This window comes from Rhinichthys klamathensis, unplaced genomic scaffold, assembly GCF_029890125.1.
Source record: "Rhinichthys klamathensis goyatoka isolate OS25496 unplaced genomic scaffold, OSU_Roscu_1.1 h1tg000040l_1, whole genome shotgun sequence".
Classification (NCBI taxonomy): domain Eukaryota; kingdom Metazoa; phylum Chordata; class Actinopteri; order Cypriniformes; family Leuciscidae; genus Rhinichthys; species Rhinichthys klamathensis.
Window position 1 is genome coordinate 8,298,889 of NW_026606587.1, and position 20,463 is coordinate 8,319,351.

Sequence of the window (20,463 nt, forward strand, 5' to 3'; positions counted from 1 at the left end):
GTATGTGATGCACTGATCTATGTCATTCTATATAGATCAGTGATGTGATGACATTGACATGCAGCGATCGCGGAGCAGCATGTTGATTTAGAACGACAACTTTTGTTGAATTTAGGAGAAATCTGACGCAAATAGACAAAGTGTAGTAAAATAAAGTCCTAAATGTGTTTTTTTGGAAAAAAAATTCACCACAAGTAAGAAGACATGTTGAAGACAAATATCAAAATCTTAAAATTAACCAGTGAAAAAAACCCCGATGTTTTTGTGTCTCGCCTTAAGCTGTTCTTGTCTTTACTAAAATCAAAATTAGGCTAATCAAAGGGAAGAGTGCTCTTACAAATCACGAGGGAGCGAATTGACCGCTGATTTTGGCTAACGTAATACGCGCTGTTTTTGCTGATGCTGAATCGTCTTTAGTATACAACACATTCATTACAAATGTAACTTTAAGTTAAACGTGCTCACTCTCTCCAGTCGGGTTGCAGGGCCACCTTACCGCAGCAGACTCGCTGTGTGTATTCGAGCCGCCAACGCCGCCCGCTCTGCACGTTTGAATCAGGGACGCAGGGGGGAGGGGCTAATAATATATTTGAAATTAAAAATTAAATTGTTCACTTTTGGTAAATGTATTGTTTAGTTCACTGTTTTGAGAAGCTTGTGGACATAGTGGCAGGTTGTTTTTACAAGTACAGTTTTTTGATCATCAAAGTTAGGGGGGCAGCTGGGGGGGGCAAGGCTCGAGAGTGGGGGGGCACCTGCTCCAGAACTCAAGTATTATATCTCAGTGCGGAACTTGACAGTGGTATTCTTCATCTTCTCTTTGTAGACTTCATCAAACTGTTCATTTTGTGCCACAGTGAAGTTACCTTTCCAGTCTCCAACTTTACCTTTTGTAACACAAACAAAGAAAAGATAAAAGCAAATAATAGGACATCATTTAGAAGTCTAAATTAGATCAGTGGTTTATTAACCTTTCCGCATGAAGGGTGAGATCTTGAAGTCCATGACTGGGAGAGTGGAATAGTTAGTCATTTTGTTCTGTTTCATGGCATCAAACTGAACCCCTTTTGTTATTTTCTCCCTCTCGTCAACTGAAGTGGACAAACCCAAGAAGGAACACAAACGTTCCACTTCACGTCCAGTGTCCTGAGTAAGACATGGAAAATCACATTAAACTTTCATGTTGATTTTATGCTTCATAAAAATGTCACATTATGAACTGAACTTACTTCCACCAAATCCTCATAGAACAAGTAGAGTAAGTTAGAATATGTCTGTTTTTTCTCCCACCATCCACTGACATGGTCGAACCAAGGACCAAACACATCTAGGGAATATTAAAACAATTCCTCAGTTGTAAAATTCTTGATTCATGTAGGTCATGTAGATATATTTGACCTTTTTTTCTCCAAATGGTTTTGTAGGTATAAAAACATATTTTAATATACTAATATATAATAATTTAATATAATTTCCTGACACTAAAATGGTTCTTTAGTTATACCCATTGTAACTGACTAATATGATTTAATTTCATTACTGTACAAAATATTTTACTTACTCTTTCCCTCCATAAATTTCTGTAAGAAGGTGTTCCAGTCTCCTGGTTCAGGTTCTGCCATATTCATTCGATCAAAATGAAAATAGGAAACTGCATTGTCTTTTGCATTCCGAGCTACATACACAATCTGAAATAAGTGTACAAAAATTATGACAAGAAACAAGATTTGCATTACATTCACTTAATTACACAACTAATGCTGTCTTAAATAGAGGGAATTTAGCTGTGTTTCAATCCATAGGGTCCCTATGCTGGGTTTACTGATCCCTACTAACTGAGTAGGCTACACAGTATCTGTTCAAGTTCACTTCACTTGACAAAACACGCTGCAGTGCTATCAAACACAGACGAAACTTAAGTCACTCTTTATTAGAGAAAATTGATATTTAATGTGTTTGGCCCACCACGTGCTGCCAGAACAGATTCACATTGGCACTGATTCGGCAAGTCCCTGCAACTCTGTTGGAGGGATGGAATACCATTTTTCCAAAAGATGTTTCCTCATTTCGATGGTGGTGATGGTGCTGTCCTAACATCAGTCTAAATCTCCCATAGGTGTTCAGCTGGATTGAGATGTGAGGACTGATTGAGATCATACTGTATGCCATACATTTTTTTTTCATACTCATAAAAAGATTCAGTGAGCCCTCGTGTTATCTCGCGTGACCTCATTGTCATCCCGGAAAAGACCACTTACACCAGGATAAAAAATGTTTAATCAAAGGATAAAGGTGATTACTCAACAATACTTTATTGATCTAAAAGGGACAAGTGGGTCCAAACCATGCCAGCAAAATGTATAAATCCACCAGATCTTCTGTATTTTCCTTTTATTGTTCACCCATCTATGAATTTTCCTTCATTTAAATCATGTTTCTAAGTTGTGCACTTAAGTTTGGTAGTATGATGAGATTCACATTATACTATGATAGATTGATTACATGTTGTCACCTACATCACATCACAGAGTGAAAGGAGCCCATATACTTTACCCTTGAATTCTGCTCCCAGAAGGACTTGGGCACAAGCTGAACAGGCAAATGAGTTTTGATGAGGCGAGGAGAAGTGGGCAGATTATCAGCCAGCTCTGTCCCTGAAAGTGACAAATAAAATGTAGTTCCAATTTTAGTATCCTTCAGTATCCTAGTTGTCATTGTGGTTAAACCAAGACATACAGTAAATAAACAATACCATTCTAATTTGTTTATATTGGTAATGGACCTCACAGAACAAAACTATGCTGGGTATAAGGAATCACAATCCAGTTTACATCATGCATATTAGCGTCATACCCATTCACACTTCAAAAATGTGAGCCATTGGACAACTTGCACTGAGCTTTGTTACTTCTGTTTTCAAATATTGCAGCTCACTAGTTCCCTTTCAATATGGGTCACTCACATTGTGTCAGTTTCTGACTCTTATGGGGAAACTCAGTTTTCTCAGAATACCTTGGAGAATCAGCCTGAGTGGTGCACATCTGTGCTTTTCACAGACAAATGGCTTTTCAGCCCGCCAGAAAGGGCAGGGCTGACTGCCTATTTAAGTTGCGCAAAAAGGCCATTTAGTCAGATTTCCCTCCTTCAGCGCGAAGGCACATCTCCTCGCTAACTCTGAAGAAAAAGAAGGCTTTCTACACGCCGTCGAGAACAGCCTTTTGCAGCGGACCAATGGCTTCTCTCCTTCAGCTTTTCCGGCGACAACTTTCACAGTGCAAGCTGCGAAAAGAGCAAATTTCATGGCGCAAGCCAATTAAAAAGAGTATATTTCATTTCTAAAAAAGCAAGCGGCGTTTGTTGCAAAATGTCGCACCACGAATATGGCTCATGCAGGGCTGGCCTACATCCCTCGGATGAGCACTCTGAGTGCGTCAGCTGTCTGCCCTCCACACGATGGCGGTCCTCCAAGTGTGTCAGGCTAAGCTCCTCCGTGACATGGATGAGAACGGCCCAGACCCGGCGGCCTTCAAAGCGCAACACAACTGGCCTTGCCCTGCCCACCACTAAATCCATAGCCCACGCAATCTGGCTTGCTATGGCCAATCTGGTGGTCCTTTAGCGCCACCTTAATTTGACGGAGATCAAGGATGCTGACAAGACTGTCTTCCTCGACTCCCTGGTCGCTCCCTCAGGCTCATTTGGTCCTGCAGTGGATGGTTTCAGGGAGTGCTTCACAGCAGCACAGAAAACATCACAGGCAATGCGTCATTTTCTGCCAAAGAGAGCAGGCTCCTCAGTTGCTGCTTGTCACCTCAGATCGACGCCGACTCAGCAAGCCGGTGACCAAGCCCGCTCAGCCCCCGCAGAAGGCGGGTGTGAAGCAGCGCTTCCGCCCAGCAAAGAGCTACCCATTTCCTAAGCGCCAGGGACACCACCCTAGGCTAGAGCTGAACCCTGAGCCGCCCAAGCAGTCCTGATGCTTCGGACTCAAGGAAGAGAAGGCTAAGTCCCGCCAAGGCCGGACCGCCACCAAAGCGTCCATCTGTGACAGTGGGGAGTTTGCGTCCTGGATTACCTCAACAATTGGCTGCTCTTAGCCTAATCGAAGGACAAACTGTGCGCGCAAAGATCTCTGCTTCTCAACTATCTAGAGAGCCTGCGGTTCACAATCAACTCGAGTAAGAGCTCACTGTCCCCCAGCCAATTGCGTTCCTGGTGGCAGCACTCGACTCGTCCACAATGCGGGCATGGATTTCGCCGGATCGCTCCCTGAAAAATTCAGCAATTAGCAACACCGTTCAGATCGAGGAGCAACCTCCCCTTGAAGAAATTCAGAAACTACTCAAGGGGCACCATGTTCTAGTCCAATCAGAAAACATGACAGTGGTAGCCTGTATAAATCACCAGGGCGGTTTCAAGTGCCGTCTACTGAACAGACTGGCACACCGCCTCCTCCTGTGGGCACAGGACAATTTCCGCTCAGTATAAGCTTTACATGTGCCAGGCTCCATGAATACAGGAGCAGATATGCTGTCCCGGAATGGGCCGCCCCCAGGGGAATGGAGACTCCACCCCCAAACAGTCTGCATGATTTGGAGCTTTTTTGGCCAGGCAGAAGTGGATCTCTTCGCATCGAGAGAGAACACACACTGCCCAATATTCTTTTTGAAGGAAAGGGACGCAGTGGCTCACAAGTGGCCCCCTCTGTGCCTTTATGCCTTCCCTCCGGTAGCACTGCTCCCTCAGGTCATCAGATGAATCAGGGAGGACAGATGCTCAGTCCTGCTTTTAGCACCACTCTGGCAGAACCAGCCGTGGTTTACTAGAATGGTCCAGCTGCTATCTGCAGCACCCTGGCCAATCCCGCTGAGAAGAGACCTCCTCTCCTAAGTGGAGACTTCCTGCCTCGAGTTTGGGCCAAACAACAGCAAGGTTGTCCTTAAACCAAGGCTATGAGCTTAAAGGTGCTCTCCACGCCCTTTAGGCCACAATTTATCTAACTTTCTGCTCTCCCTTCTGCTGAGAAAGAGCAGACAGCACACCCACTCTGCCCAGTGAGGGCCTTTAGCGTGTACATTGAGCGCTTTAGCCAATTCAGGCAGATGGAGCAGGTGTTTGTTTGCTTCGGAGGCCGCTCGAAGGTTCTGTCAGTTATGAAGCAGAGACTGTCCCACTGGATAGTGGACGCGATAGATACAAATATTTGGAATTCCAGTGCCACATTGGGGTGAGGGCCCACTCTTCCAGAGGAATGGCTTCCTCCTGGGCATGGTCTTGTGGGATATCCATGGCTGACATCTGTGCGGCGGCACAGCTTTATCAGGTTCTACAACCTGGATATCCAAGGCACGGGTTCTGTCTGCCTAGATTGGCCCCTGCCCTCAGGCGTTCCTCTAAGGTGATCATACCTTCAATCTCTGGTCTCTGAACCCGAGTCTGCCATTTCTGGACATTCTAAGGCCTTAATCTCTAGTAGCCTCTCTTAGACATTCCCAGGGCTACGGCCCCGGGCTGCGGCCCCGGGCTATGGCCTCACAGGACGGCTTCCGTTCTGCGCTGGTGGCACAGCATTTAGCAGTCCGTCCCCCATAAGCGTCAGAAACTAACGCAAAGCTGTTTTCCTCATGGGGACCAAAAATTTCCCCACAGTGACAAGGATTTCGGATATTGCCATCTTTGTAGGGACATTTTGTTCCCCATAATGTACACACACACACACACACACACCATTTCTTTATTGCAGCTTTTCAACGTCATTTATAAATGGAAAGTCAACAGGTATAGATTATTATTAATAAGTAGGAAAAAAAAAACCTTAATAAGAAGACCAGCACTGGATTTCCCACAGGTTAGTGAGAAAATATATGAATGCTTTTCCCGGAACTGCCTGATTCGTACTATGTAGAACACTGAAGAAGTTGTGCAAATAGTCCACTGGATTTTGAATACAGTGTTAAAAAAATAAATAAAAATGGGAATATTTTTGCCTTGATGCTTAATTATCACAATTAATATAGTAAAATATTATCGGTGCTACAGATATATCTATTTACAGTAACTGCAGCAGCATGTGTACAGCAAAGCCAGCAGAGGACCTCAGCGTGTGCTCAGGGAATGATAATAATAGGCATTTCACCTTTTCTGAGTAAAAAGCAGATGATTTAAATCAATCTGTCACAGAATATAAATTACAGAATATGTGGCACACAGAATCCATGATGCACGACTATAAAATGTGGAATATGGAATAGCAAGAAGTAAAGGAGCATAAAATGAGACAGTGATCAAAATTGACAAAGCAACAACAACAACATAAAAAACACATTATTAATTCAGTGAACACTCATTAATCTGTGGTCTCTGACCTGATTGTATCACTTGAAAACATGACTCCAGAAATGGCACTCTCATATAGATAGGCTGGGAAGTTTGGCGCTCTGGAGCATCCTTACCAAAATGCAGAAGGTCAAGAATATATGAAACCCAGGTGGTACCTAGAGGAACATGAGTATAAAACCTTTTCTTAGAAACAGAACGTACTGGTTACTAACGTAACCCCGGTTCCGGTTCTCTCTAGAAGAGGGAACGAGTATTGCGTAAGTTTAGCTTACGCTACGGGAAAGATTCATCTTCTCGAGATATTGAAGCCAAAAATTATCCTTAATTTTGTATATGTTTTCAACGCAGTGCAGCAGCTAGCAGACCTAGAGCGGGCATTCTAGCGCGCTCATAGGCTGCTCTGCGGGAACTGCACAGCCTACCAGTGAGCCCGACGTGACGTCACGGCCGCGTCCTAGCCCGCCAGAATGGGCGTGGCTTAGCGTATATAAGCGGAGCTCAGAGGCTGATTCTCTGGTTTTCATCAACTGAAGCGAAATAGCGCATGTGGCGTTTAGCACGGCAGGTTACGCAATACTCGTTCCCTCTTCTAGAGAGAACCGAGGTAACGTTAGTAACCAGTACGTTCTCTTACGAGAGGTTCTCTCGTATTGCTAGTTTAAGTTTAGCTTACGCTACGGGAACCCATTGTCCACGCCGTGCGTGCCCGCATCCACCTCATGAGTCACAACACTTCTGTGAACCCAGAAAGTGGGAATAACATGCATGTACATAAGCGCGAGTACCATGAAGCGTATACGCGCGTGTAAACAAGCACTGACAGGCAATACAGAGCGGCCGCGTGTGGCTGGTGCATAGGCATATATAGCACATAGCCTGAAACAGTGCAGCTTAACCAGAAGAGCTGAATTCATGTGAGGGTAGTCTGCGCATGATAATATCTGGACAGGGCTAACCTCTCACTTAAACAGACAGCAGTTTCGCCTGCAGGGCGGGAACTTCTAGGTTATAAAACCTGACAAAGGTGGACGGAGAGGACCAGCCCGCCGCCACACATATGTCTTGAATGGAAATTCCACTTGACCATGCCCACGACGAGGCCACGCCTCTAGTGGAATGAGCCCTGATGCCCAAGGGGCACTGCAGACCTTTTGCCGTGTAAGCGGCTGCGATTGCATCTATTATCCACCTAGACAGGCTCTGTTTCGAGGCGGCGAGACCTTTAGTGCGCCCACCAAACGAAACAAACAGCTGCTCAGAGCGCCTGAATGGGGCGGAGCGCATAACGTAAAATCTCAGAGCTCTGACTGGGCAGAGGAGATTAACATCACTTTCACTATCGGATGCTGGCAGAGCCGATAGAAAAATTACCTGTGCTCTGAATGGCGTGCCAACCACTTTGGGAACGTAACCATGTCTAGGTTTGAGGATGACTTTTGAGTCATTCGGGCCAAACTCAAGACATGACGCGCTTACAGATAGCGCGTGTAAATCCCCCACGCGTTTGACTGATGACAGTGCGATCAGAAAAACAGCTTTGAGCGACAGGTATCTCAAGTCCGCTGTGTCCAGGGGTTCAAAGGGGAATGCTTTCAGGGCCTCTAGGACTAGTGAAAGGTCCCACATAGGAACCGAGGGGGGGCGCGGGGGGTTCATCCTTCTGGCTCCTCTGAGGAAGCGGATGATAAGCTCGTTTTTTGCCTATCGACTGGCCGTGCATTGATTCAGAGAATGCTGCGACAGCCGCCACATAGACTTTGAGCGTGGAGGGGGATCCGCCCCTATCCAACAGCTCTTGAAGGAAACTGAGCAGCCGCGGGACCCCACACGTTCGCGGATCAAGGTTTTTGTTAGTGCACCACTTAGAGAACACAGACCATTTGGACGCGTAGAGCCTTCTGGTAGAAGGTGCTCTAGACTGCGAGATTGTGTTCATTACTGCGTCTGGCAGTGCGATGGATACCCGTTGATCACCCACACGTGTAGCGACCAGCGCTCCGGGTGGGGATGCCAGATCGAGCCGTGTGCTTGAGAGAGGAGGTCTGCTCTCAGTGGGACAGGCCATGGGGCTGTCTGTGACAGCCGCATTAGCTCTGGAAACCAAGTCTGGTTCTCCCATTGCGGGGCTATGAGGAGCACTGAATGGCGCGTTTCCCTGATTCTCTTGATCACCTGTGGTAACAGAGGTACCGGAGGAAATGCATTTAACGGGCGGCTGGGCCACGTCCGGGCCAGCGCGTCCCTGTCCTTTGAAAAGAACGTCGGGCAATGAGCGTTGTCTTGTGACGCAAAAAGGTCGACTTCCGCTTTGCCGAAAAGGCGCCATAATAACTGGACTGTTTGGGGGTGCAGGGACCATTCTCCCGGGGGAACGCTGTCCCTGGACAGTCTGTCTGGGCCGTCGTTCAGGTGACCCGGCACATGTGCAGCTCTCAGTGAGCGCAGATGGTGCTGAGACCAAACGAGGAGATTGCAGAGGTTCCTGGGTCTAACCGCCCTGGCGATTTAAATAGGACACCACAGACATGTTGTCCGAGCGGACTAGAACATGGTGGTCCTGTATGAGCGGGAGGAAGCGTTTCAGCGCGTTCTCGACCGCTATCATTTCCAGACAGTTTATATGGAAGAGTTTTTCCCGGTCTGACCACAGGCGGAAGACTGGTCTGCCCTCGAGGATGGCGCCCCAACCTGAGTTGGACGCGTCCGTCGAGATGACCTTCCTGTATGAGACCGCCCCCATAGTCACTCCCCTCTGGTACCAGTCGGCCGCTGACCAGGGCTGCAGAGCTGTGACACAGCTCTGAGTCACTCTGATCCGCTCGCGACCCGACTTCCAAGCTCGGTGTGGCACAGTGTTGTAGCGGGCGCATGCGCAGTAAACCTAGCTGGAGTACCGCCGAGGCTGAAGCCATCAAGCCTAGCATCCTCTGGAATTTTTTCAGAGGGGAAACGCTGCCCGCCGTGAATGACATGGCCAGTTGCCGGACGCAGCACGCGCGCTGTGTTGACAGGCGAGCCGTCATGGTCACTGAGTCCAGTTCTATTCCTAAAAAGGAAATTGACAGACTGGGCAGTAATGAGCTCTTGGTCCAGTTGACCGTGAGACCTAGGCATTTCAGATGGCTGAGAAGCGCAGTTCTGTGAGATAATAGCTCTGTCTCTGACTGTGCTAGAATCAACCAATCGTCCAGATAGTTCAAAATTCGCACGCCCTGAGTTCTCAAGGGGGCGATAGCCGCGTCCATGCACTTCGTGAATGTACGGGGTGCTAAAGACAGGCCGAACGGCAGGACGGTGTATTGATAAACCCGATCGTCGAAGGCGAATCTCAAGAATGGCCTGTGACGGGGTATTATCTGAATCTGGAAATAGGCATCTTTCAGATCGAGAGATATAAACCAGTCCCTCTGGCGAATGTGCGCGAGGAGTTGTCTGGTTGTAAGCATTCTGAACGGTCTTTTCATAAGAGCTTTGTTCACATGCCTCAAATCCAGTATGGGTCTGAGTCCCCCGTCCTTCTTGGGCACGAGAAAATAACGGCTGTAAAAGCCTGACTCGCTCAGAGAAGGCGGTACCGGTTCTATGGCCCCTTTGCACAGCAGTTTTGTTATTTCCGAGCGAAGTAGGTGTGCTACTTCTGCTTTCACTGTCGTCGCGGTCCGCGCTCGAAAGCGAGGGGGACGGCGAGCGAACTGTAACGCACCCCGCTTTATAGTGCTTAGCACCCACTTCGATACCCCTGGGATGTTTTCCCATGCTTTTATATGTGCAGCTAAGGGTAGAATGGACCGGACGCCGCACTGTGCGGGCTCGAGAGACTGAACCGGAGGAGCGGGCGCAGCGCGCGCTCTGTGTACTTATATGGGGCGGCTCGCTGAAAACAGTGACAGGCTGTTTTATATGCAGCTTCCCGATTACTGAGAATGGGGGAAGCTTTGTGATCACATTGTGATGCGCGAGCGGCGCCTTGAGAGGCGTGCAGGCTTGTAAGCGCGGGCGCTCGTGGGCGGACACGTGACTTACAACCATAGATTGACCGTCATGAGCTTGCGCTTTGTGGCGTGTGTTTAACAGCACTGGCGAAGCGCGTGTCAGTAAGCATGAGCGCTTGTGAGCGCTTGTGAGCTCCTCTTCGAATAGAAGAGGAGGCGGAGCGCTGAGAGCTCGACCACTCCTCGCTATCCGAAGCTAGGATGGAACAGCTATCTCCTGCGGCGGGTCCATCCGCGTCGTCCTCAGACTCGACGGCAGGGCGGGCCATAGCCGGTGGCTGCGCGTTGGTGAGAAGAGGCGGGGAGGGCGTCGGTGAGGCTCGAGGGAGGGACTTCTTTTTCCTGCGCGGTCCAGCAAAGGGCGGAGAGATAGCTTCGTCCTGGAAGGCTTCGAGTCGAGCCCGCAGGGTCGACATCGGAAGCTCCTCACAGTGCTCACATCCTCCCGAAGAGAGGGCAAGAGCAGCATGTTCCTGGCCCAGGGAGAGAGCGCATATAACGTGACGGTCTCCGACGCTGAGCGGGGCTCTGCACGAGCCGCAAGTGGACCGAGGCATCTTTAAAAAGATGCTCGTGCTCTTTTAGATGCTTGGTTGCAATAAGAAAAAGGATACGACGCCGGATAGCGTAGCTCGCTTCGGAAGGCTGAAGGTGGCGAAGACGGCCGGCTTCCTCAGTCACTGTCTGGCTTGTCGCTGTTTCAACAGCGGCGGCGGCTTCTCAAGGTCCAGCGATGCATGCAGCTTCGCTGAAGAGATGAAAATCAGAGAATCAGCCTCCGAGCCCCGCTTATATACGCTAAGCCACGCCCATTCTGGCGGGCTAGGACGCGGCGAGGGCGCGTGACGTCACGTCGGGCTCACTGGTAGGCTGTGCAGTTCCCGCAGGGCAGCCTATGAGCGCGCTAGAATGCCCGCTCTAGGTCTGCTAGCTGCTGCACTGCGTTGACAACATATACAAAATTAAGGATCATTTTTGGCTTCAATATCTCGAGAAGATGAATCTTTCCCGTAGCGTAAGCTAAACTTACGCAATACGAGAGAACCTCTCGTAAGAGAACAATGATAACAAGATAAGAACTAGCATTCATAAAATTATATCAGTAGTACTGAAAGTTTTAAATGTCAGTTTGAAGAGATAAAACATTTAATATTACCATACCAAAGCCCTATTTTCATAGTTCATACTGTTGTGTTTAAAGGGGTCATATGAAGAGGAATTCATTTTGGAACTTGTAGCCAAATTAACTAAATGGGCATTTGGGCATCAGGTGCAAGTGTGTAGTCTACATTTAATTTAATTTGTTTATAAAATGTGAAAGGCTTCAGCCACTGTAAAACACTGACGAGACAGGACAAAGGACTGAACAAAAACAGGGAGAATATATATCAGACTAAATGAGGTAACTAAAGAGACAATTAATTGAATGACAGGTGCACTGAATGATTAATCAAGGGAACAAACTGGAAACTAGGTCAAATGACAGGGAACACAGGCAAACAGGAACCTATGAATTAAATTAAATTAAGCCAAAACAGAATATACAAGTTACAAACCTAAAGTGAGAACTATTTACGGTTAATAAATTGCTAACAAACCATTGTCTAACTCTAGGTAATACTTTATTTTACAGTGTGCTTGTTACACATATTACATGTAGCTACTATAGCAATTACTTTAAATTGTGCATAATTACATGCAACTAACCTTAACCACAACCTAATCCTAACCCTTTTAGTAAGTACATGTAGTTCATTATTATTAATCACTACTTAATGTATAATTACACTAACACAGACACCTTAAAAAAGTGTAACCTAACTCTTCATATATAAGCTAATTAAACAATAAGTTATTAATTACAGTGACAATGAATTAACTCGTTTGTATATAATCTATTAATGTATTAATGTAACTACAGTTTATAAACATTTAATTAACTATAAACTAATAGTTTGAAAATGATTTGTAAATACTTTATTACTGTATGGTAATTATAATGTGTAACCCATTTCTTATTTATTTCACAGTTGACAGTTTGAAACAGAAATATTTAGTTACATTGTCTTTGCCATCACTTTTGATCAGTTAAATGCATCTTTGCTGAATAAAAAAAAAAATCTGTGCTATCTGTGCTAAAAAGCACAGTGGCTATTTTTCTTTAAACCTGTAAAAGTTCATGCAGCACCCTTACCTGCTTTGGGGTAAGTGGCGATAAGAATGTCATCAGGTCTTGCTTGAAAGTTTTTCACCTTTTCCCAGTTGTCAGTGAAGTAGTGTATCATAGAAACACCCTCAAAATCAAACAACTCAGGTCGACTAGGTAGTTTCATCTGTAGTATTAAAAAGTTCAGTTTAATGCTGAAGCTTTATTGCATGGTCATTATTAAATAATCATCACTGGCCATAAACAGTCAATGTCAAAACCTGTTAGAAAACAATATTTCAGTTACAAAATCAATTAATAGAGTATGTAATAAGTATGGAGAAAACAATCATGCTTTTAATTGTCCTAACTTGGTACCTGAATGATACATGAATAACTATGTATTAATACCTGAATCAATACTTACTTCAAAATGAACTAAGTAGAGAACGCACAAACTAATCAAGAATAAATGAAGAGCTGACCTTACCTATGATTGGAGTCATTTGGATTTATGCATGAATAACGACAACTTTAACTTCATTGTTAGTATATGTTTGATAGTTAATGCATTAATTAACATTTAGGGGAAAACTAAACCAAACAGACTATATTCTTACTCTCGTAAGAATATACAAGAAGTACGCTGACTTTGTATTAAACTTCAATAATTGGTTACACTTTTAAGGTGATGTACTATAGCTACATTGTACTTACTGTACTCAAATAAGTATTGAGTAATATTAATTAACTACATGTTGGGGAGAGCCGGGACGATTGAATCACGGGACGGATGAAACATTATGATTTCCTTGAAAACCACTCACGTCGTACATCAAATTTCGTCAGCACGCAATGACTACCAGACCCGCGAAAACATTTCTTCTTTATGTCTTGCCATTTTAAAGTTAGAGCCGGAAAGCTGTTTTTGAGTGTGTGGTTAGTGAATTCTTTCTGTGTGGTACTTTTTTTTTGACTGACAAGTTGTATTAATTGTTTCATGTGCCATTGTAATGATAATACGGCAGGTGTATTAGTACTGCAACACACCCTTAAGTGTGTAATATCAGAGTTTTTTAGTTTAAGAACAAAACAGGTTTAACTGGCAGGAGGCGCTGTCGGGACGGTTGAAACAGCGACTCCTGTCAGTTAAACCTGGTCATAGGAAAACACTCAATATGACTCAATCACTCAATATGACTCAATATGACTCAAGGAATAAATGTAAGAAAATTCATTGTAAACAGATTTGTCTGTCTCCTTCAAAATAGCCTATTAGAAAGATTACGCAAAATGCGCAAAGGCTTATCGCCTATTGTTTATTGGGCGACAGTACAAAAATGTTAATATGAACCTTAAAATGAAAATAAATTACAAAATATGTTTGTAACAATATGCACATAAGTTACTTGTCAGGTATTGTTCATAAAAACAAGCATTAGATGATTAGTTACCGTTTAAACTGTTATGTTTCATCCATCCCACCCCTGTGTTTCAATCGCCACATTCTGGCGGGACGATTGAAACAAAGCACAACTACCATTCAAAGTCAATTTTTACTTAAATCATTCTATATTTCTACTGAATAACACATGATACTAAGAGAACACATATTTGAGTTGTTGATCACAAAAAAAATCTATCTGTAACTTTATCTTAGAAATCGACGCTTATCTGAAAAGTGTTTCAACTGTCCCGGCTCTCCCCTACTTACTGTAGATTTACGGTTAGGCTTAGGGTTTGGTTTAGGGTCAGTTACTTGTAATTATGCATAATTTACTGTTATTACTAGTAGATGCAGTAACGTGTAAGTGTTACAGAGTAGTTTAGTATTGTCATAATGTAAAATTTTGCCATCTGCAGCTCCATCATAAACTTCATTGGATAGTACATTAGGTCACCATTATTTACATGGATCCTTATCAAATGTATAAGAGGCTAAATGCACTAATATCCCTAAATATCTAAATATCCCTTTATGCGTCAAGCCTTCCACCTATCAGCCAATCAAAAAAAAGAAAGGGGCTACACAATAGCCAATCAGAAAATAGCACTATTGTATCTGGGTAAGATTTAACGCAACAACCAATGAAAAAAAAGCATATCCTGGAATTGTTCACCTAATTCTGCTACAACATCTTCCGAAAGTTTCGTTCACCCACAGAGGAAACCACTGGAGCTCTGAGCATCACTTTGAGCACAGAGTAAGTCATGATCTCCTGTTTTAATGTTACAACAAATTCACAACTTGTTTGACACAAACAATGACAACTTGACTGCTGTTAGAGAATGTTTCCCAGATAATTAGCATCAGTTTTTCATGAGTGTCTGTAACTTAGCCAACAGTTTTACAGCCTGTTCACTGACAACACCTGCTCAGAACAAGTAGTCTAGGCCTAGTTATATTTTCGCTATCACACGATGACTGACATATTGTCACATTATAAACATCTCTCTCTCCAAATAGGCTTAATAATTTTATTAGCACTAAATAAAATAAAGTGTATTGCATAGTTGATGTTATAGGTCACTTTTAAAATCATGTCATACTTTATAATTATATCCTGGGCATGGATGCATTAATCATTGCATCTGTCTTTCAAAGATGTCAGGTAAAAAGCAATTAAGCATTCTCTCATTTGCCCTGAGAGGAAAGCCCCCTAAAAAGGCCAGGTTAGAGGATGCTGGCCCAGAGAAGGTGGCGAAAAGGGTAGGCCCATTAGAGGAGGAGACAGAGGAGGAGACGGTGCTGGCTTGAACCAATTTGGGAGGCTATCAAAGATCGCAGCCTTGGTTTCAGAGCTTCCACATTCTAATGCTGAAGCCGAGAGGGTATTTTCGATGGTCGGTTTGAACAAAACCTCAACACGAAACAGCTTGTCTCTGGAGGGGACATTGTCCTCAATCATGACCCTGAAAATGGCTGGGCTTTTGAGCCGAACTGTTTCAAATGGGAGCCAACACCACAAATGATAAAGGAGTCCAAAAAGGCAACAACCACTTACAATAAACAACACCAGTCATAATCTCTCTCTCTCTCTCTCTCTCTCTCTCTCTCTCTCTCTCTCTCTCTCTCTCTCTCTCTCTCTCTCTCTCTCTCTCTCTCTCTCTCTCTCTCTCTCTCTCTTTCTTTGACCCCCTGACCCTTGCCTGTCTTCAAAACTTGAGAGCCCTGCAACTATTGCTTCTCATTTCTTATTTGTGCAACCTTGTTTCCTTTCCTCACTTCCTTTCCTGGCGTCTCAGCTCAACGGACTGTTCGAGACAATGGGCCCTATTTTAACGATCTAAGACGCAAGTGTCAAGCGCAAAGCGCAAGTAACTTTGTGGGCGGATCTCGGCGCTGTTGCTATTTAACCGGCGGGATAAATGACTCTTGCGCTCGACGCAAATCTAAAAGGGGTTGGTCTGAAGTAGCTTCATTATTCATAGGTGTGGTTTGGGCGTAACGGGAAACAAACCAATAAGAGCGTCATATCACATTCCCTTTAAGAGCATGATGAACGAGGTGCGCTTGTTCCATGGCGCAATACTATTATAACAGCGCATTTACCAGGCGCGCTTCAGAATCGGTTCACAGCCGAGGAGATCGATGTTCTAATCAGGGCTGTAAAAGAAAGAGAAGAGACATTGGGGATGGGACAAACGCACCCAAATTAGCTTCGGTTAAACATGCATATAATAATTGGGGTAAATGTGTAAGCTTTATGCCTATTTTTCCCATCGTCGTGGACACAACAATGATTTCCCTCGTGTTTTAATATTTTTCCTTATAATAATGTATCATTTGCAAAAAGTAAAATGCATATGTGTAGATGAGAGAATCATGTATGCACGTTGTTCACACTCTGTATTATGGCCAAGCATGCACGCTTAAAATAGCATCTGAATGTATGCGCAACACGCCACTGACTTTAGACTAGATTTTTTCTGGTCAGTGGTGCAATTGTTTTCTGGAACTCCAAAATAGCACCAGGGATTGAAAAAAAAAAAAAAAAACGGGTGCAAAATACGAATGATACATGCGTCGCTGTACAAAGTCAATTGCACTGGGCCCAATGTGTGGAAAAAATCGAGAGGCAAGAGTGTGTAAAGAGATGAACATCCAGTTTGAAGAATACTTTTCAAAGGACAATCTCAAAGCTCATGCTAAATTGTGGCCAAAAGTGCAAGTGCAAAGATGGCTATGCAGTCATTGATGGACGCATAAATGATGATCCCAGTAAGGTGACACTCAGGCTCCTGTTAAAACATTCAAGGTTTGCCATGTATATATCAGATCTGGGTCCGTATTCACAAAACATCTTAAGGCTAAAAGTAGCTCCTAATCTTTGTCATGACAACTTGACATAAACCAATACATCATAACCTGCAGTGTCTTTATCATGACAACTTGACATTACTAAGACAATACAACCTGTCATAAACATGTCATAAACATGACATAGCAGATTAATGATCAAATTTAAGAAACCACTTAGTTAACATGGGTGAACATTACCTTAAACTGTCAGGTAGTTGGTTTTGACATTGGCTGTCATGAGGCCATTATAACCTTTTAATGACAAATTCAATTTGTACCACTGAAGTTGAGGTCAAGAAAAATATTCATGACACAGTTATAATGGCCTTATGACAGCCAATGTCAAAACCAACCAAATGACAGTTTAATGTAATGTTAACCCATAAAGCTAAGTGGTTTCTTAAGTTTGATAATTAATCTGCTATGCCATGTTTATGACATATTTATGACAATTTATGTTGTCTTGGTAATGTCAAGTTGTCATTACCAAGACACTGACAGGTTATGATGCATTGGTTTATGTGAAGTTGTCATAACAAAGACATCTCAAACAATGTCATATTTGCATTAAAATGTCATAATTGAGCGAATGACACTTAATGACAGTTGACATAAACATGCATAAAACCTCCTTCATATTCATTGAATGTGTCATGTCATGATTATGAAGGTGTCATGTCAGTCTTATATACACCCCTTCAAGTAAAGTGTTACCGTCCTTCACGTCTATTGCGATCTCAAAATTCCGGCCAGTTGATAATACCTAGAATATCAAAATTTAATGCTGGCGGTAGATCCTTTTCCTATTTAGCACCAGATCTTTTGAATAATCTTCCTAACATTGTCCGGGAAGCAGACACACTCTGTCAGTTCAAATCTAGAATAAAAACACATCTCTTTGGCCTAGCAAACACATAACACATTATAGACTTCTATAATTCAATGTTAGGCTGCATAGTTTAGATCAGCCGGGACCGGGAACACTTCCCATAAATCCTGATGAACTTGGTACATCATAAGAAGAATGGCGTCTACGCTAATATTAGTCTCTCTGTTTATCCCGAGGTTTACCGCAGTCCGCCGGATCCAGGCTGTATCCAGATCTGAGGAAGGACCAGCGCCTGGACACGATGACAACGCAGTCCTGAAGTGTCAACTAGACTCTCCCCTGTGAAGGCCTCCTTCTTTTTACCTCTGTACAGATAAAACGTTGTCGGGATAATTCGGGTTTGCGTGGCTACGCAGATGTGACAAAAATTTATGTATTATAAATATTTAAGGCCAGACAAGTAGTTTGTTGAGGGTTGATTTGTGAAGAAGGACTACACGCCTGCGCACATATATATTCAAAACGCGCATACCTATCGACTGAACAAATGATGCGCATGTGCACGCCGTCTGCGTTTTCGCGGGTTTGCGTTTTTGAGGTTTGCGCAGAGAAAACGGATAATCGGTTGCCCCTTCGAACCTATTTCAGGGAGTCCGTTCTCGAGACACCAGGCACTGTTTTGTGTGGATGGGCGGCCGGAGCGTGTTAAGGGTTTTTCTGTTAGAACGGTGTCGTGTTAGCATAAGTTAATAAATAATGATCTTCACAACGGAAGTGAATCAATCAAGACTATCTTTAGCTGGACAATAACTTTATCCTAGAGCTTGTGGTAAAGCCTAAACAATCTGTTACGGTAATTTCTATTATCACTGTAAAGCTGCTTTGAAATAATCCATACTGTTAAAAGCACTTTATAAATGAAGGTGACTTGACTTGATTTGACTATCGCCCTCCAGCCGATATGAAGACTACAGTGTAGGTCATAAATTAAGATCCCAATTTGTCAGTTCGTTCCAACGTTTCCGTTTCCGTTTCCTCCTTCAGGGAACGGATGTTAAATACGTAACCGAGATGTTTTCTGTCTTGTACAGAACCATCATCATCCTACATCCTGCTGCTCCTTTTCAACAGTTTAAGAAAGCATCAAGAGTTTTACATTGAAACGCGTCATGGATTTAAAATACTTAGACTCTTAGATACTGGTTCAGCTAAAGAAAGTAAACGGAGTGGTTGGATCGACCCAGTAGGTTGAGTTAAATTGTTGTTATTTTTCAAATTATTAGTGTGCTTTTCTAAGTTTGATTAGATAAAATAATCATTAATCATCTAATCCAGTGTAGGCCATAAAGCTGCAGATGGCAAACATTTAATTTAGGACAATATTATTCACATGATATTCAATAATTATTATAATTATATAATTACAATTATTTACATTTTATTCAAAGTCAGAGTACTTATTGTCGATTATTATAGAGCCTATTTGATTTTCTTTACCCCTAAATGTTAATTAATGCATTAACTATCATTTAGGTTGCCTTTATACACGCATGAATCCATATGACTCCGGTCGTAGTTAAGGTTAGCTTATTCATTCTTTTTTTGTTAAATACTTTATTCATTAGCATTTATAACAAATATACAGAAAATCGATGTAACAAGAAAAAGGGGGGAAAAAGGAAGGAACATTCTTAACCCACTCCCACAATATTTCCCCCTTCCCCTTATAGCCCTTTACTCATTCTTGATTCACTACTCATTAGTTCATGGTGAAGTATTAATTCAAGTAATTAGCACATGATTATGTACACTTATTGTAAAATATTACCAATCAATTTTATAAATAAAATTATATTTCACAATTATTTCATAATTATATTTCTAATGTTGATTAATGGCAGAAATATCCCTGACAAAGTTGATAAATGAGACTACACCATTTAAAATATACTCTACAGAAAGTACAGTAGTGCCTTTAAACTGCAATCATGTTATTTTCTTTATTTCCAAATCATATGTTGTCAATGATTTCTCATTCCTCAACTCACCCATCCTCATTCCCAAATTTTCACACCCAAGTGTGAATAAAACAGCTTTTGATTTATACATCAGGTAAGGTATTTCTTCAGTTATTTCTGAAAACAATTTCAAGAAATATATTTACTCACTGAGGACAAGTCTGGGATTTCCATTATGTTGAAAAAGTGTATATCTTGATCCTTTTTGTTTGCTCCTCTCTTCTGCTCTCCTCAAATGTTTCATGCAGCTCTTCCGTGTTAAATTATATTACGTGGTGTAATAATGCAGTGCTTATCTTCTCTCTCCTTCCCCCTCTCTCTCTGCACTTTACACTCAACCTAAAAAAAAACAAGTTATGTAAGTTCAGACAGCCTTTCCTCTATTCACTTTTTCACACTGATTATCACAGATGAAATCTGAGTCCCACTCCTACTCCACCCCACCCCCACACACTTACACACAGGGGGTGTGGCCTGAAGTCTGAATATCCACCACAATATTAGGACTTTGTTCCTCATAATATAGGTCAAACACACAAACACACACACACACACACACACACACACACACACACACACACACACACACACACACACACACACACACACACACACACACACACACTTGTTTGAACTTTCTATGGACTTGTATTGTTCTTATTTCCTCATGGAGATGTTGGCTGGCCCCCACAATGTAGGTGGATATTCTTTTGTTACACTATAATATACTACTTTATCCACAAATTCTTTCTCCTTAATAGCTTTTTAAGTAGAGCACTGGACTATGCCATACCTTTTAGAAAACAAACAAACAAACAAACAAACAAACACTTTGT

The 20,463-nt window shown here is 43.1% G+C and overlaps 1 protein-coding gene across 1 annotated transcript; it reads right to left on the bottom strand.

Annotated features, from left to right (window-relative positions):
- Positions 1 to 762: 762 nt before the first annotated feature.
- LOC130082009 (cytosolic sulfotransferase 3) lies at positions 763 to 19,989 on the bottom strand. The gene is made up of 8 exons (XM_056246747.1): positions 19,778 to 19,989; positions 12,526 to 12,664; positions 6,366 to 6,494; positions 2,554 to 2,654; positions 1,562 to 1,688; positions 1,230 to 1,327; positions 972 to 1,146; positions 763 to 887 (listed from the first exon to the last, which is right to left on the bottom strand). The coding sequence occupies exons 1-8, from the start codon at positions 19,799 to 19,801 to the stop codon at positions 775 to 777; spliced, it is 906 nt and encodes a 301-aa protein (XP_056102722.1). The 5' UTR covers positions 19,802 to 19,989; the 3' UTR covers positions 763 to 774.
- Positions 19,990 to 20,463: the final 474 nt, after the last annotated feature.

What these genes read in the sequence shown, in the direction of transcription:
- LOC130082009 (XM_056246747.1), bottom strand. Translation starts at nt 19,801, where the DNA reads ATGGAAATCCCAGACTTGTCCTCA. An exon ending in AAATCCCAGACTTGTCCTCA is followed by an intron (nt 12,665 to 19,777) that starts GTGAGTAAATAT and finishes TTAATACTACAG; the next exon opens with ATGAAACTACCTAGTCGACC. An exon ending in TCTATGAGGATTTGGTGGAA is followed by an intron (nt 1,147 to 1,229) that starts GTAAGTTCAGTT and finishes TGTCTTACTCAG; the next exon opens with GACACTGGACGTGAAGTGGA.